The sequence below is a fragment of the Echinops telfairi genome, unplaced genomic scaffold, assembly GCF_000313985.2.
Source record: "Echinops telfairi isolate 266 unplaced genomic scaffold, ASM31398v2 ScPeMD7_7468;HRSCAF=8506_0, whole genome shotgun sequence".
Classification (NCBI taxonomy): Eukaryota; Metazoa; Chordata; class Mammalia; order Afrosoricida; family Tenrecidae; genus Echinops; species Echinops telfairi.
Window position 1 is genome coordinate 67,329,360 of NW_022111369.1, and position 13,146 is coordinate 67,342,505.

A 13,146-nucleotide genomic window follows, 5' to 3' on the forward strand; every position below is an offset into this window, starting at 1 on the left:
GAGAAGAGAGTCTCATTTTACTCTCTCAGAGCTGTTGGTTGAACCGCTGACCTTGTGGTTAGTAGTGCACTGCTTACCCGACAGCACCACCAGCGTTCTGCTGGGATGTACAGAAGTATAAAAACATAGAAATCAAGCCTTAATAACACTCTCACCTTCACTGAAAAGAAACACATTCAGAAAAGCCGAGAAAAACGCTAAGCATGCCATCCCTCCCAGCTCTTAAACATTGTCACTCTCCCCAAAGTTATTTTATCAGTCCTTATTGGGTAAGCCTGGTTTTCATGGGGAAATGAAGCTACTAAAAGAGTTCTGAAATACCAAAGAAAACAGAGACTAGTTATAAATCCCATGTATGTGGAACATCGCAGTCCGTACTTCTACATGGATGCGGATCCCAAATTGCTACACCCAGAATATTTGGGTCTGTCACCCAAGATCTCAGACCACCCAGGAAGGGCAAACCCCCAAAGCCCTTTGAAACAGTGTCTTCACTTGCACTGGAGGATGAGATTTTAAAAAAGAGAAAGAATAGAAGTGGGGACAGAAACATTCCTATATACAAAAGAGCTTCGGCATCCTTGCCTGTGCCCCTGTTTATTCTTGGGGGAATCTCCCAAGCTTCAGTAGATAACTTATCTCTACAGAAACCACACCATAATTTACCCGCGTCTGCCTTGTCAAAGAATGAAGGGTGTTTTTCTATTTTTGTTTTTGTTTGGTTTGGTCTCCCCCATCACCACCCCTTCCCCCGCAAATATCCCAAAGCTTTCTTATGAGTCTCCATAGTCAATCTTGAACAGAGATTTACTTAGGAACAAAGATCAGAACCAAACTAATTTGGGATATGGGGAGGGGAGGGGGAAAGAAAATAAAAAGGATGCTCCAGAACAAATCAATGCCATCTCCTCTCTCAGAGGAAGCCTTGGGGGAAAGAATTCTGTTTTCCAGTTGTCCAGGAACCTTTGGAGGGAGTCTTTTTTCAATCGATTTCTCTTTGACCTATTATGTTTTCTAACAGGTACATCGACGTAAGGCATGGCTCTGTGTAACCACTCACCTTGGATGTAGACATACACCACTGCGGCGACATCCGTGTCCCGGTAGAAGCACTTGTAGGCTCCGGTGTCATTGCCAACCACTTTAGGAATCGTCAGTGTCTTACAGAAGACGTCATCGCTGCATTCAGTCACCTGCACCCTTTCCTCAGACCCACTCTGGTTGTTGGGCCAGTGCCAGTCCAGGTCCCTCTGTCCCCTGGGGGGGAAAATGAATCCCAGGGATGTATCAGAGGGAAATGCCACAATGAGTTGGTTTCTAAGGAACCGGGCTCAAACCACTAACTAAAGTCCAGAGTAGACAGATACCCAGGTTAAATCCTGCCAAAGAGGACAGGTTAACTCAACACAGACCAAAAAGCCACAGACTTATGAAGATTCCCAAGTTTTCTATCTCTTCATTCAACATGTATTCATTATGTGCTGTGTGCCAGACTCTAAGAGCTCTGGTGGAGTCGTAGTTACACATTAGGCTGCTAAGTTCAAAGTCAGCAGTTCGAAACCACTAGGCACTCCACAAGTGAAAGACAGGACTTTGTATTTCCATCCAGACTTGCAAACACACAGAGGCAAGTTCTACTTTGTCCCACAGGGTCACTATGAGCCAGCATCGACTTGATGGCAGTGAGTTTAGTTCGGTTGGTGTTGGTGGAACCTTAGTCTAGTTGGAACAGACAGGGAAATAAATAAAAACTCACCGCCATCGAGTCCATGCTAACTCATCACGACCTCCTGTGGGCTTCTGAACCCGTAACTGTTTATGGGAATAGAAAACCCAGTCTTTCCCGCTCTGTGCTGCTGGTGGTTTTGAACTGCCAACCATGTGAATCAAAGCCCAGCTCAGAACCACTACACCATCAGGCCTCCAATTCAATAAATAAGTAACCACAAAATTGTACAAAAGGTGGTCATAATACCAGGGAGAAAAATACAGAAGAAAACTAAGAAAGAGACAAAGTGGTCTGCAGGGGGCTGGCCCTGGAACTATCAGGGAAAGCAGTATCCCAGACAATGCTGTTGTTATTAGGTGCCAGCAAGCTTTTCCTAGGACCTCAGAACAAAACACCTTCATCAGAGGAGGTTTCAGCCCCCTGTTGCAGCCACTGTGTCAATCCCTCTCTTTGAGAATCTTTTTCGTTTTCGATTAACTTCTCCTCTACCAACCTTGATATCCAGGCAGCCCCCACCCACTGTCCGAGCCACCGTATACGGGGTGTCCAAGGCTGTGTGTCTTAGTGGGAGCAGACAGTCTCATCATTCTCCCAAGGAGAGACTGGTGGGTCTGAGCTTCCTACCACGTTGTTAGCTGTCCAACCCTCTCCTAAGGGTGCCAGCCAAGAGGAGCAAAGAGCAAATAGGAAGACCCTGACAGAGGTGCATTGGTGGAACGTTAAGGACGTACCAAAGAAGCCAGAGTGCGCACAGGGAGGAAAGCAAGAGGTGAGGTCCCGGAGGAAGGGTGCAAGGGTGTAGGCCAGATTGAGAGCCACCCCAAACACGGATGGCATCGATCTGCTCATTTCTCCTCAAGGCTCCTAACTAGGGAAATGCCAACACCAAGGGGCACCTGACACGGATGGTCTTTCCTCAAGAAAACTTGAAATGTACATGAACCATCAGCTACATTCATGAAGTTACTTCTATAACAAACACACACACAAAGAATCAGTTGCCCTCCAATCAATTACAACTCATAGCAACTTCCTGAGTGCCAGAACAGAGTGACATGTCCTGGGGTTCTCTGTGGCTAATTTTTCCTGAGTGGACAGGCAGCCTTACGAACCACCGGCCTTTCAGTCAGCAGTGAGCACTGAACTCTTTGCACACCCTGGGGTGCCGATGCACCCAGTGGTCTTTTCAGTACCTAGGACAAATCTATGTGCTGTTTAAAGAGGTAGAATGGATCTCTGATGATTTTAAATAAGCTACGCTTTTCAGGGTGGTTAAGGGAAGAGCAGGGACTATAGAGAGGTCAGCAGTTCAAAGCCACCAACCACTCCGTGGGAGCAGGATGAGGCACTGCTTCTGTAACAATGTACAGCCTTGGAAACGCGATGGGGCAGTTCGATTGATTCTGTCCTATTCGGTTGCTGTGAGTTGAAATCCATTTGATGACAGGGGAGGGAAGTTCCCTTCAAACTACTGAGAAGTGTGCTTGTCTCGGACTAGCCAAACTAGAGAAACAGCCCCTGCTACTGTGTTTCTCTCCAGGGGCTGGGTGTTGAACTCGGGGACCTGATAAGCGGTACTGCGGTAACCTTTACACTTGGAGCCTAAAACCGATCTGTGTCTTTGTGTTGAACACCCTGCTAGTCATCAAAGAGAAAGCCATTGGAATAAACTGCCCAAAGTTCCTTCTGGGTCCCCAGGATAGTCCTCAAGGGACAACAGGGCCTCCACTCTTCATTGCCTCTGCCCAAAACACAAAGGGCCTGAGAAGAAGTTGGGTCTCTCTTGAATAATCACAGCGGTAGCCCCCGCCCCCATACACACACTCACACACACACACACACACATCTTTCCTCCCAGGGTACAGGATGGAAAGCAAAATTTAAAGGACACTTTTAGTCAGAGAGATCTGACTTCTCGTTAGCAAGCACAGAGAGGCACTCCCAAACATCCAAGCCAGAGCAGGACACCCCTTTACTCCCACAGAGCCCGCCCTCAGCTCTCCATCAGACTAACTGTCCAAGTCGAATCAACCGAAGGACTGAAAGGACGTCGAGGGCTATTTTGAGTGCGAGAAATATGAGTATGATCCCAAACTTTTCCAAAGCTCTCTTTTAAGGGTATGTCCGCCACTTCACTGAATGAATAATGTTGACTGGGCATCTGTCTCCTGCACCCATGTTAAGTGTACATCTGTGGCGGTGGTGGTGGTGGTGTGTGTGTGTGTGTGTCAGCAGAAGGCAGGGAGAGAAAAAGACCAGCAAATCACCCAGGATTTCTAGAAAATGGATCTAATCTTTTTCTTTTCTTTTTAGTACATTCATTCTCAGAAACCTCACGGTGTCAGAACCACATTAAAAATCTGCGGGAATGGAAACTATTTTTTCTTGCTAAGCAATGAATTTGCCAACCCGGGAAATCGGAATCTGAAGAGAGACCTTACCTGCAAGTAATTTGAAGTGTTGTATTAGCCATAATTGTGAGAATGTCTTTTTGTGTGCTGAGCCGGGGCGGGGCAGGCGGAAGACTCAGCAAACCTAGAAACAAATGAAGTAAATGAATGCAATTGCCCCTGAGTTCGGCCCCATAGGAAACACCTTCCATAAACAATACACACTCTATACTTTCAGAAGGCCTCTTGGGCTCCAACCGGCCATTGTGTGAAACTGTGAATTTACTTTTCACCATTCCCAGTAAAAGTTCACAAGCTGTGTCATAACAGGAAGAATGGGCAGATGGTCGCGAACCAGCACAACAGTTCGGCAATTCATGGAGCTAGGGTGGAGTTCCTGTTTTCCCACATTGCCAACTTCAAGGTCTTACAAAAGGATATGGACATTGAAACCAAATGAACCTTCATCTGATGATCTCACTCCCTTGGGAAAGGACCCACTGACATTTCTTATAAAACATAGGATGCACACATTTGACTGAAGTGCTGATTAATGAACACTGTGGGAGAGAATGCTATACAGTTCATCGGGTAGGCTGGGGGAGGGGGCGGCGTTTAACACCTTGTCTCTCCTACCCTGCAGAGCAGGGACTGGAGGGCAGGGTGGGGCCGGTGTGGTTGCTATGACCCTCATACTTTTGACTAATTTTTTGTAGTGCCCTTCCTCTGGCCACTGGCCTACAGAGGCTAAAAGGAAGTCTGCATATTAAAACTAGATGAGAGGAGTTGGGGCAGAACGAATCTTTTCCAATTTCACACAATATTCATATGAACATATGTGTTTCCTCTGAGAAGGAGATGGGGGGGAAAAGTGTCCTGGTCATGGGCCACCATTGACGAAGTCCCAGTTCCTCAATTGGTTCATCGAAAGTTTTAACTCCTCCTGAAGCTTGGGACGCAAGAGGCCTGCCTTGACCTGAAGATTTAAGAACTAGAAGAACAACAGCATCACCCAAATAAAAAAGGATTGGAGAGGCAGATTCCCTACTATGGAGCATCGCACATCAAGAAAACTTAGTTCTCTGTCAATTAAATGGGAAGAGCTACCAGGTATTGAAGAAAACACCAGAAGGAAGAAATTGTCTTAGGATCTTAACTAATATTAAAAATAAGAATAATCAGTTTCTGGGTCATCCACTCCACCACATTGTAAGCCCATGTGTCGCTGAGAAGAACTGGGCTCCGTAGAATTTTTAATGGCTATTATGTTGGAAGTGGATCATCGTACCTTTCTTCCAAAGTGCCTCTGGGTGGGCAGACCTTATGGTTGACAATGAAGAGCCTTAACTGTGGATGAAATTTCAGCTTAAAACAGCGATTGCTGCTGGAATGCACCCAAACTTAATCTAGTCCCTAATTCACATCCACTAAGAACAAATAGCTCACTGGACCTAAACTAGCATTGGCTTTTTGGGCAAATAACAAGCAAAAGCAAATATGAGCACGTAGGAGAGTGAGTCAAGGGAATATAAGTAAATATCTAAGACAAATATTCTATGCATCGTATCGATGGCCTCCGCTGTGAATAACTAGAGGTGAAATGAACAAGTGCTCATCCACGGGCATTGGCCAAAAATAGCAGGGTAGAAAAATGAATATGGAGTTACAACATAAGTGTCAGGTACTAGGTGTCATTAGTACCAACTTGCTGCGTTTGAGGTGGTGGTTCTTAAATTTTAGAATGTGTCTGAATACCCCTAGGCTTCTGAATCTGTATTTTAAGCAAGAACTGCAGGTGACTCTGACATTGATGGTCTAGGGACCATTCTTGAACAGCTATGGGTCTGGTTTGTCATACAGAATCCGTTAGAATACCCACTGCTGCCAAGGTGATTCTGATGCACAAGAATCATATGGGACAGAACTGGGTTTCTGAAATGGTCGGTTAATCTTTACGGAAGCAGACTTACGGAAGAACTCTCCAGGGGAGTGGCTGGTGGATTTGAATCACAGACCTTTTGGGTAGGAGCTCTAGCAGCAGAGTGGGTTAAGTGTTGGTTTGCTAACCAAAACACCAGTGGTTCAAACCCACTAGGCACTCCTTGGGAGAAAGATAAGACTGCTCCCATAAACATTACTGTCTCCAAAACCCTATGGAGTATTCCACAAGTATTATGGAGCAAAACCAGAACCAACCCAAGGGGGATTGTGGGTAATGAACCAGCATAACGCTTTTCCATTTGGAGAAGAAAATAACTGCCCCGAAGCCATGCAAACAAGAACACAGCACGTTGAAAAGCAAAAGGAAGACCTTCCAATAACAAAGTCCCACTTTGTGTGAGAAAATGAGGATGAAGATACCTTTGTATGAGCACAGATTTCAAACTTCACTGGGAAACACTCACAAAACTCTAAACTCATAGCAACCCTACAGGACAGAGTAGAGCTGTCCCACTGGGTTTCCAAGGCTTCAAGGACAGCCTCATTTTTCTCCCATGGATTTGGATAGCTGGCCTTGTGGTTAGTAGCTCAAGGCGTAACCCATTACAGAAACCCTAGGTTGAAAAAATTTGTTAAAAAGTGATTCAACATAATTTTCTCAATGACCCAAATGAGAATATAACCCATTCTTTGGATACATCCATGTCAGAACAAAATGACAGTAAAATGATGAGGCATAAAATAAACCAAGGAGCCCTGGTAGCATATTGGTTACTTGCTGGGGTGCTATCTACAAGGTCAGCAGTTCAAAATCACCAGCCACCCCGAAAGAGAAAGTGGGGGCTTTCTACTCCTGTAAAGAGTTACAGTCTGTCTTATCCTATCCTATTGGGTCACTATGAGTTGACATCACTTCATAGCACTCAGTTTGCTAGTTTGTTGTTTGATTGTTATAAAATAAGCCAAGCTCACCACCGCACCAAACTAAGAGACGTTTTATCTTAAGACCTCTCATAAATTATTACCACAAATCATCTCATGCTCTGGACACAATTTCCTATGTAAAAAAATTTCTTTTTTAAAGACCTGTTTTCCATTGACAGGAAATCAAGACAACACCATACTGTTCTAGAGACACATCTACAACAAAAACCTATTCAACAAAGTTCCCAATAATGATAACTTCAAATTCATTATCTGTCGACCAAGGCTCTATTTTTCCTCCCATTGTGCTCCATTAAGCATCATTCATTGGCAAGTTTGAGTTCTGCTCTTCAGAAAGGTCCGAGCAAGGCCTCTGAGCCACACATCCCTCTGCCCCATAAAGAGCCCTTCTATGTGCAAGTCCCATAACCAATATTAATGAGTTTGTGCACTATTACCCCTTCCAGCTCAAACACAGGAAGGAAAAACAACAGTGGCTCTGTCTGGTGAATTTGATGGCACCAATTATTGCCCAATGCAATTAAGTAAGCTGCATGTTCCAAAAGGGCGACCTCTCCATTATTCCGGGTAACCCTATTACCATTACCACTGGCGCGATGAAACACCCCGGCCTTAAAAGCAACTTACTTCTTTGTGGGATACAGAACCACTACATGTTCCAGACCTCCTTCACCGCCCCAAAAGGGAGAAGAGAGGGCCCTTGTCAGGGTCAATGAGTGTCCAGGCTGGAGCAGGGTCATCCTTAAGAAAATTTAATAACTGTAGACAGATGATGTTGCTACTGTAAGTAGCCGCGTTTGTCTCCTTTAACAACAACAATAAAAATGTCCCTCACACTTTGGACTTTTTTACCGCCCCCTCGGACCTCATAGAATCTGGAAATCAAAAAAGGGAGACTCCAGAGTAGAAATACTGTCTGGGAGACTTGAAAATGGGGAGAGGGTGATCAAGCACAGCACGTGTGTGTTCTTCATTTTGAAGGAGACCACGACCTTAAGTGGCAAGGGTAGGGGCGCTCAGCGTTAAAACTGGGTCCAGTGGAGTAGGTCTTCGGCTCTTGAACTTCTGATGTGCTTATCTCAGGGACAAAAGCGTTTTGTAAAAACTGTTTTAAGACTGGCATGTCGAGGGCACTTGGGTAAACTGTCACAGCCTTGGAGCCAAGCCTCAGTGTACCCCCACCTTCCCTGAGAAGTGAGAGGTGTCCTGCAAGGAAGGAAAAGAGAGTTTCTCTCCCCGATGCCACTTCTTAGAAGTTGAGCCTTGCTGCAGGCGGCACCCGGCCTGCCAGTCGCTGCTTCACTCTGGCGGGGTGCGCCGTGCGCTCCGAGCCGCCGGCTTGCCCTCCCAGGCGCCCAGCTCTGTTCCCCGCGGAAGAACAGCCGGCCCGAGTGGGTCGGACCAGGAGCAGACCTGCAGCCCTGACTTTGCACGGTCAGTTCCCGGCCGCGAGGCACCTCCTGCACTGCTGCCCCGGGCGCCGTCCCATCCCCGCTTCCCCGAACCCGAGAGTGCTTCAGCTCGCAGGGCAATCCCCAGCCGAAGCCTGGTCCGGGGGACGAGACCCTAGCAAAGGTGCAGGGTTAACTCTCCGGAGACCACCGACTGACTCCCTGGGAAATCTTGGGCCCGTCTCTGAGCCTCGGGCTTCCTCCGCTGGTAAATCCAAGAGCGCTAAGTGTCCAGTCCCTTCCAACTCTCCAACTGGAAGTTAGATTGGGGGTTCCACGTCCTTCCAGAACCGCTTCTGCCCGCGCGCACCCCACCTCTGCGCCTCCCGTGCCCGGAAAGGGCTCCTTACCCAGAGAGGTAGCCTGGCTCTCCACGCACAGCCACAGGGCGACGGCCAGCAGCGCCGCGCGCTCCATCGGCACCAGGCGCGGGGAGCAGGGGCCAGAACTCAGACGTCGGTTCTCCCTCTGGCCGGGCGACGAAGGCGCACAGGGAGACGCGCGCCTCCGCGCCGCACCCCGGAGCGCAAGGGGCCGGGGTGGCCCGGCCCGGCGGCGGCTGGAGGAAGTGTCTGCGGGTGCCGGTCGCAGGGGTGACCCCGGCTAAGGACCTGGCTCTGGGTTTTCTGCAGTGCGCAAGTGATGGTCCCGGCTGGCGGAAAGCAGCGCCGGCGCACCGCCTCTCGCCCGGGGCCCGGGACTCAGTGCCCAGAGGGAGCAGGGCAGACGCTGTAGAGCGCAGGGGCGGGGCGAGGCGGGGAGGGGAGGGGCCGTGGGCGGGGCCCCCTCCTTCTGCAGCAGGCCCCGCCCCTTGCCCCGCCAGGGCCTGGTGCGCCCGGGGGTGCCCAGACCCGGATCGTGCGCCCCCAACACCCATGGCATCTCCCACCTCTCCACCTGCCGAGGGTGCACCGGGTCCGGAGTGGCGCAGGAGGCCAGGCTTTCTGGCGCAACAACTTCGTTTCTGCTGGAAATAACATGTCGCCAGGACAGGACTCTGGGGCACGTCAAGTTCAGGGGGCTGACGGTCCGCGTTTGCACAGGGGACCCTCGCCGAGAACGCCGCGGGTGGTTGCGCCCTGAAGGCTCAGCTGGCGGGGTGCAGTGGCCGCACTGGGGGAAGAGCGAAGACGGAGCAGAAGTGGCAGGGAAAGGCGACAGGACGCGCGTTTCCTTTGGCCAGCATAGCTGGACTTTGAAAATCCGAATCCGAAGGTCTTTAGCCAGAAAATACGCCGCGTTCGCGGGACTTCAAATCGTTCGAAGTGACCCGCCTAGCCCCCGAAGTCTTGTATCAAGTTTGCCACCCCTGCCTAGCTCGCAACCAAAAACTTAGAGCGGGGCTCTCTCGAGAGCCAAAGGGACCACGGGCTCCCGCACCCCCGGGCCCCGAGGGGCAGCGAGCGAGCATCCTGCCGCTCACGCGAAGCTCTCCAGAAAGGTCTTTTGTCTCCCTGGTGGCCCGAGAAGGGGTCCCCTGGCGGACTCCTGATCGGTCCTCTTCTCTGAGCCTGCGCTTCCCGGCAGGATTCCCTGGGGTAGACGGAAAGGCGGTGGGATCCCAGGCGGGTCTCACCGCCAGAGCAAGGAAGCAAAAGTTCCCAGACTGGTTATCCAGGCTACTCTGCGACCAAGTGGCACCACTCTTTCTGCCGGTGTAGACTGTTTGGGACGCGGTTTGCAGAGGAACCGGCATTTTTGCCTGGCCACACGAGTTCCTTTTTATTTCTTCTTGAATTTAACCCCACACCTGGGGAGTGGCATCGAAATGTCCCCCAACGTCATGAAATTGGGATTTCCTGACCACACGAGTTCCCTTTTATTTCTTCTTGATTTTAACCCCACACCTGGGGGCTGGCATCGAAATGTCCCCCAACGTCATGAAATTGGGGTTTTCTGACCCTTCTGCCTTTTACTTCCAAGAAACACCTGTGGGTTTTAATAGCAACCGGTGGGGCTTTCTTCCACCAGAAGAAGAGGCAGCATTGTAGTCTACCTCCACCCGTTCAGCGGAAGAGAGAGGAGCCTATGGCCTGAGAGAGTTCAGGTTTTGGAAAAGCACAAGGGCAGTTCCCCCCCTGCCCCCTAGGGGCGCTCTGAGTCTGAATGGACTCCTAGGCAGTGACTTTGGTTTGGTTTTGTGGCCCATAGCCCTCCTCCGGAATCCACAAACAGCATAGAAGAAAACCACTCGTATATTAAAATTACTCCCATATTAAAAGAAAATTACTTGTCCGTTTTCCCAAGTTGATTCTTGGAATATGTAACTCTTAAGTATAATGAGGGCATTATTCTTAGTACATGTATGGAAGAGCCTTCTATCAATCTCCAGTGGAGTCACTAGGGGAGTGAGACGTGAGGACCACGCCAAGTGGCACCGCCGAAAGGGCACCAAAATGATTGCCTACACGTTTTTTCTGTATTCTTTGAGCACAATTTTTTTTCTTCTAAAAATATCCCTGAAGTTAGATATAGCAACAAACCTTTTCATCATCCTAGGATACATGTATCAATATGCCTACTAAGCTATAACTCTATGCCAATTTACTTTGGGCGCCTTTTAAGGTGCTCTCTGGACCAATTAAAAATATCACGATAAACAGGAAAGATGAAGATGTTAAGGGTGTCATTTCACATGGATCTACAATCAACTCCCATGGAAGCAGCAGTGAAGAAATTAAAGAATGCATTTTATTTGCCAAATCTGCTACACAAGACCTTTTTAACCAGCTGGAGAGCCAAGATGTTACTTTGAGGGATTCAAGCCCTGCCCCAAGCACAAGTCCTAAGTCTGTTATTCTCTATCACCTGCTATGCTTGGGAAAGCTAGACAACCAGTAAGGAAGACCAGACAAGAAACGATGTCTTGGAATTACAGAGCTGGCAAAGAACATTGAGTATATCCTGGATTGCCAGAAGAACAAACAAATCTGTCTCTTTTTTTAACATTTTACTGAGAGCTCTTATAGCTCTTGTAACAATCCATACATCAATTGTATCATGCATATTTGTACATATGTTGCCATCATTATTTTCTAGACATTTATTTTCTATTGAGGCCTTGGTGTCAGCTCATCTTCCCTCCCTCCCCTTCACCCACCCTTGTGGCCCCTTGATAAATTATAAATTATTGTTATTTTCATATCTTACACCGACCACGGTCTCCCCTCCCCCCCGCGGTTTCTGGACGTATAGGCAGAATACTCCTTAAAAGGAAGGATGACAGGACTTTCTCTCACCTACTTTGGATGTATTCTTGGGAGGCGCCAGTCCCTGGAAAAGGACACCATGCTAGGTTCAGTAGATGGTCAGCAAAAGCAAGGAAGCTCCTCAAAGGGGTGGTTGACACAGTGGCCACAACAAGGAGCTCAAACACGAGAGCGGTTGCGAGGACCGCACAGGACCGGCCAGGGTTTGGTTCTGGTGCACATGGAGTCTCTGTGAGGTGGGACCCTTTTGACAGAGTAGCCACAAGGTGCCCTGGTGGGGTCGTGGTTCACCTTTTGGCTGTGATCCACAGGGTCAGCAGTTCAAAACCACCAGCTGCTTCTTGGGAGAAAGACAGGTTTTCTCCTTTCATGAAAAGTTAGAGTTTCCAAAACTCACGGTGGCAGTTCCCCCCTGTCCTACTGGATCGCTGTGCATCAGGGTTGACTTAATGGCAGTGAGTTTGAAGTTTGAGTCACAGCAACAATGTGCTGTAGGGAGGCCTGTGGTTTTGTCCGCACAAATCACAAGCAGAAAACTCTTGTTCTTACTGTCAGGGTCTCTGCAGTCACGGATTTGCTCAAAACTTCTGGTGGTGGATTATAATATTGTGGTCCTACTTAAGTAGCTTTTCCTAGAATATAGTCGTCACTAAAGGAACGGGAAAAAATCAAAAAAGGCTTCCCCACCCAGTAACTAATATATGTTGTAGCTAATGTTGTAGTTCAATGTAGAAAAATTTTATCAGACATGTTTGCTATTGGTACTCATAAGATCAAAGAAATATTACATTTAAGCATTTTTCAGCTACATTTATCACATATTATTCTGTGACTAAAATTCTAACAAGCATTCATTCCTAAGGCTTCAGTAGGATCTGAAGAGGTGGTGGGGACAGAGGTGGGGACACCCAGAGTTACTGAATTGGGTGACGCCAGCTCTAGTGATGCCACTGCCCACCCTCTCCCCTGTCCCACAAGTGGTAGATTTCATACAAAGATTGCTTTAGATCTGGGCTTTTTTCACATTAATATACATATTGGAGATCACTCTCCAAATCAACCCTGAGAACTCTGGTTCATTCTTTTTCATGATGGCAGGATGGTCTACTCTACAGAGGAACTGATATTTATGTTGGAAATGTTGGGGGCGGTTAATGGGAGAGATCTTTGAAGAAACATCGCCATCTCCATTTGCACCTCCACCTCCATCCCCATCTCTCCTCCTCCTCCTCCTCTTCTTCCTCCATCTCCAGACAATTCTCTCTTAGCCTTATTTACAATTCATGACACTTCCCCTTCCCTGTCTCACTTGAGAAGGTAGTTGTCTCCTCCCCCAAATGCAAACCAGAACTTGCTGCTAATAGCCCTGTTTTAGATGTCTTGGAGGAAATGATGCATCTTTGATGCCTGAAAGACCAGAAATCAGCAGGGGCTCAATGAAATCATTCTAGCACATTCCCTCCCACACAGCACTTAGAAGT

The 13,146-nt window shown here is 48.2% G+C and overlaps 1 protein-coding gene across 2 annotated transcripts in view; it reads right to left on the minus strand.

Moving 5' to 3' along the window:
• Positions 1–8,877, minus strand: part of KDR (kinase insert domain receptor) — a 52,611-nt gene extending 43,734 nt beyond the window's left edge. For both annotated transcript variants that reach the window (XM_045284223.1, XM_004706288.2), the window contains exons 1-3: positions 8,807–8,877; positions 4,171–4,264; positions 1,061–1,257 (exon numbers count right to left, since the gene is read on the minus strand). In XM_045284223.1, coding sequence (XP_045140158.1) covers positions 1,061–1,257; positions 4,171–4,264; positions 8,807–8,873 — 358 coding nt within the window. In that variant the 5' untranslated portion in view covers positions 8,874–8,877. The remainder of the gene's footprint in view (positions 1–1,060; positions 1,258–4,170; positions 4,265–8,806) is intronic.
• Positions 8,878–13,146: the final 4,269 nt, after the last annotated feature.